The sequence below is a fragment of the Octodon degus genome, unplaced genomic scaffold, assembly GCF_000260255.1.
Source record: "Octodon degus isolate 3935 unplaced genomic scaffold, OctDeg1.0 scaffold00169, whole genome shotgun sequence".
NCBI classification, from domain to species: domain Eukaryota; kingdom Metazoa; phylum Chordata; class Mammalia; order Rodentia; family Octodontidae; genus Octodon; species Octodon degus.
The window spans coordinates 2,647,341-2,652,200 of record NW_004524745.1 but is presented as its reverse complement, the minus strand read 5'-3'; the positions used below and the strand labels follow the sequence as shown (position 1 = coordinate 2,652,200).

Sequence of the window (4,860 nt, the reverse complement as noted above, 5' to 3'; positions counted from 1 at the left end):
AAGTAGCCTTCCCCTTGATCTTCTTCCTTAGGTTCTTCTAGGCTGGCTGCTTCACTCACTCCATCTTCCTCCTCATCCTCACCCGGGGCATCCTTAGACACAGTGTCCTCCAGTCAACAAATGCAAGCAAAGGCATCCAGCAAAGCATCATTCTATATGATCTGTCTTTTGGGTTAGATCAGTTCTAGAAATGGCCTCACACTATTTCTGTGACTGAGCCCTCTATCACTTATACTACTATCTATTTATAGAACTGTCTAAGTAAAGTAATTTAGAACCTGGACAAAGAATAAAACCCAGGATCTTTTTGAAAGGAAGAAAAAAAAAAAAGCTACTTACTTAAGACTAAGCTAAGAGGCGTTCCTTCTTTCCCCTTGCTCTTGAGAGGAACTCTGACCCTGGGTACAAAGTTATCAAAAATAGTTTTATTTCATCTCTCATCTGATGGAGCAAGCTCTTGTCACATTATTTTAAGTCGTTACTACTACTTTAGTAATTCCAAAAAGAAAACAGAAGATTCTCTGAATAATTTGGAATGCTTGTATATTCTGACTCTGGTATTCCTATCCACTCCGAATCACTCTCAACGTATTAAAACTTCTTCATGCACTATGTGCAAAGAAAGGTCTGGGTGATGCTCACTCTCTTACAGACAGGAGGCACATATCACTATCATAATACTCCTCCTATGCCAGACTATCCACTGCAGCTTTTCCCCCATGCAAAACCTAACTAGTCTCATCTCAAAGAAAAAAGCTTTGCGTTTACTAAAGTTTAAAAAGTAGTTTTATAGGAAAATCTAATCACATGGCAAGAGGAATAAAGAAAAGTCTGAAATACCTTTATCTGGCTTCCAAAAATAGTCCCTGATTCTTCTTTCAATGAGTCTGCAGAGGAGAGAAAGACTACCTGAAGATTTTTCCACCTTAGCCTTCCCCATACTATGGACCATAATCCCCTGCAGCTCTCTTTTTTATGCTGACCTATTCTACCTCTTCTACTTGCCCACAACCCACAAACCCTCAGAAGCCAAAGCAAAAAAAAATTTCAAGTTACAGAGTACAGATCTCCTCTTTTATTTACCTGACATTTCAAACTTGTGCTGTGTCTCTCCCTCTAAAGGATCTTCAATAAGATTGGAGTCATGTGATGGAGACAACATGCTTTCAGGGGAAGCCTAAAGACCAAAAAAAAAAAAGAAAGAAAGGAAGATCCTAAGGTATTGGTAAATTGCTATAGCTCCCACATTTTATTTTTCACTATTAAAGACTATAGAAGAAATTCTAACTCATGTAATGATTCTAATGGCCACCTTAATGAAGACAAGTGTATACAGCCCTGATCACAAACTATAGGCTTTGGATACATGTCAGGACTCAGGAATGCAACTCAAGAATCAAAAGTTTAAGCTATAGTCCTCCATCTCCCTAGCCCCTGATCTTATATTAAATACCTCTGTCTTCACAGATGTAAGTGGCATCTCATCAGTTTTCCCACTGGAACCATTTGCTTCAGCAATTTCTCCAGTTGCAGCACTTTTGGGCTCCTCATCGAAGTTCTGACTCCTGAGTTCTGGTGGCTCCATACTTGCGGCTGGAACAACTCCAGATACTATCTCAGCCCCTGAAATGCCAGGGTCTGGTTCTGTAGGTTCTACCTTGATCTCAACACCAGACTCCCTGATGTCCACCAAATCATGGATTCCCTTGTTTTCTGTTTCTTCAAAGTCCAACCTCTCTTGCTTGACTGTCATCTCTGGTGTAGGGAGAGGTATTGGCTTGTCCCGTTCCTGCTGGATTGGGTGCTCCCAGGGGCCAGGCAGAGATTGGGGGTCATCATTCTCTTCACAGAATGAAAGTGCTGCTTCCACAGCTGCCACATCCAACACTTCAGGATGATCGTCTACCTGTCTCATAATATAGACTGTTCAGATCAAAGAAGGAAGCCCAAAACCCTCAATTTTGTTAGCACCAAATGAGATGGCCTGCATCTGCAGCTTCTCTGTTCATTTTCTCCGTAAAATGGAAGCAACCAATGAATAAGCACCTGTCCTGTAAAACAAGTACTATAGGGATGACTGGAGAGATAACTAGTATGACAGTACCAAAAGGCTTTCAAACTACAAAGATACAGATGGACAGAAAAGCTACTTGAGTAATTTTTACTTGTAAAAAGCAAAGAGAAGGGGCTGGTGAGATGGCTCAGTGGTCTAAAGCACCTACTTAGAACAAGCTTAACAAAGCACAGGGACTGCGGTTCAATCCCCCAGCACGACATGCCAGCCAGCCCCGCCCCCTGGTGGGCTGAGCTGGCCACACACACACACACATAAATAAAAAAAAAATTAAAAAAAAAAAAAGGTAACATTTAAAAAAAAAAAAGCAAAGAGGAGACAAGCCTATGTAGTACCAATGAGAATCTGATGTTTTGCTGAATAATTACCTTATCTTCAATGATTGCAATGATGTCTCCAACAGTCTCAAAGTCCAGTTCTTCACCTGTGTAAGACACAGCAATATCCATCTTCTCAGCCAGATCTAAGTCTTCCTTTCCATCTATGCTGGGAGCCTTTGATCCTCCAGAGGTCTCTGCTACCCCTGATCGGAAACACTCTTCTTTGATAGAATTAATAATCATGGAGATTTCACTGCTATCCATGGAAACAGTCACAGTATGTGGATCTCCCACAGCTTCCATAGGAACACAGGTATCAGGTTGACTCACTGAATAACAGGAAGAAAAAACCATCTCACAAACTTACTAGGTACTAAGTGACCACCCAGAGATCACAGCAGAGCTGCAGAGAGGTATCAAGGACCCACACACTTAAAAGCCTCAAACTCCTATCTGCCTGTATTTTCTCCCCAGTCCTTTTTATTTTATTTTGTATTTTAGGGAAGGGTCTACAGGGTGTTCAGGGTCCCACTACTAGATTGGACTCAGTGATCTACCTCTTTACAGCCTCCCAAGAGCTGGGATTATAGCCACCACACCCAGTCAGTCTCAGTTGCCATCTCAGCATGCGCCGGGGGTGGGGCCAGCATAACAGGCCAGGGGATCAAACCCCCAGCCCCTGCAGCTGCTTGAGGAGCTTTAATCCACTGAGCTATTTGGCCAGCCCTGCCCAGTCCTATACAGAAAGTAAAATAAAGAACACATTCTTAAGGCTGCTCATTAACTGTTTTACCCCAACAGAGAAATGCCCACCCACAGCCCTTTTCCAAGGACAAAGACAGCATAGTTCTACAGAGAAAGAATGGAAACATTGAAATTGGAGCTAATCTCTTGGTTAGCTTTCTTTAACTGAAACTCTAAATGAAATTTTGGTCCTAGCAGCTGCTCAGGGCGTGGGTCAGGGACGCACCTGGAGCTACACTTTCTGGAGTGGAGACAGCCGGAGCAGAGGATGGTGCTGGCAGCGCAGGCATCATGACAATGGTAGCTTGGGATACAGACTCTACAGGGGGTGGCACAAGTTTAACTGGAGGCTCACTGGCAACAGTAGTGAATGAAGCAAGAGGTGTGGTGAATTGTGTAGGACCAGCTTCTAGAAGCCGGGAAAGAGTGGGAGCACCTAACAAAGAGGTACACAAAATGAGATAAGAAGAAAGCATATGAATAAGAAGCAATAGCTACTTTAAGACTCAACCAAGAAAATATTTTATAGTCTCAGAGGATGAAAGCAACTCTAGTGTTGAATACACTCATCATCTATAGCTTTACTCTAGCCTCACCTAAGTAAGATTTTTTTCCAACTTACAAATGATTCAAAGTACTATTAACACAGGGCTGGGGAGATAGCTCAGTAGACTAAGAGCTTGCCTGGCAAGCACGGAGTCCTGAATTCAATTCCTGGTCCCATTAAAAAAAAAAAAAAAGTCAAAGTACTACAACACAAAATGTTAAAAAAAGAAAAGGAAAGTAACTTTTTCCGCAGTTATCAGGAACAAGAAAACAAAACAAAACAAAACCTGTTATGAATCTGTCATTTCTTTTTTTTTTTTTTTTTTTTTTTGGTGGAACTGGGGATTGAACTGAGGCCCTCGAGCTTGCCAGGGAAGTGCTAATTCCACTGAGCCATCTCCCCAGCCTGTCATTTCCTCTAAGGTTCACCATTCAAGTTCAACACCATTGAAATACCAGTATCTAAATATTTACATATTTTATGAAGCTTTTTTCTCTTTATATTTTTTACCTTATTTCTTACCATATCCTGCTAAACTACAGACATCACATGAGTCTCAATAGTTAAGTTAGCTACCCAAGGTCATAAAATCAATCAATGTTAGGAAAGCCCTCAAGTCTAGATCTCTGGTTCCAAATCTTTTCTACAGTGTCAGGTATCTCTATCACCTTTTCATAATTTTGCAAGCCAAGAGAAGCTTCTTCATAAACTTTACTGTTCCTCTGTTCATTATCTATACCATGGTCAAATATGATTTTGAACTATGTCTATTTGCCAGTCTGTAGGTCAGGCTGGTCTCAAATTAAAGTTAGCCTCTCATCTCCGCTTCCTAAGTGGTAGGATCCAGGAATGTGCCACCATGCCCAGCTCAAATTATCAGTATTTTAAAAACTGAAAAGATTAGAAATCTCAAGCAATCTAGACTAATAATCTCCATCTCTATGTTAACAGGTAGTATAGCTCCAAACTAAGTTAGAAAAAGTAGTTGGGCTTTAAATCAAGGACTACCAACTATTTAATAACAAACGCTGAAATTAGGTTTATTGCTCTGAAGTAGATAAAAAAGAAAAGTAATGACTTACCCGAGGCAGCAGGGGAGGCTGCAACAGTATTGGGTGTTTGCTGTATCTCCCCACCATGAATCATGGGAAGGACCCCGCCTACCTCCAGAAGGA

At 41.3% G+C, this 4,860-nt stretch overlaps 1 protein-coding gene across 1 annotated transcript in view; it reads right to left on the bottom strand.

The window, feature by feature from the left end:
- Positions 1-4,860, bottom strand: part of Brd8 (bromodomain containing 8) — a 74,617-nt gene that overhangs the window by 39,852 nt on the left and 29,905 nt on the right. Inside the window, exons 10-16 of the mRNA XM_023703373.1 lie at positions 4,768-4,849; positions 3,365-3,574; positions 2,443-2,723; positions 1,454-1,906; positions 1,084-1,177; positions 841-887; positions 1-92 (exon numbers count right to left, since the gene is read on the bottom strand). Of these exons, the coding sequence (XP_023559141.1) occupies positions 1-92; positions 841-887; positions 1,084-1,177; positions 1,454-1,906; positions 2,443-2,723; positions 3,365-3,574; positions 4,768-4,849 (1,259 nt within the window). The remainder of the gene's footprint in view (positions 93-840; positions 888-1,083; positions 1,178-1,453; positions 1,907-2,442; positions 2,724-3,364; positions 3,575-4,767; positions 4,850-4,860) is intronic.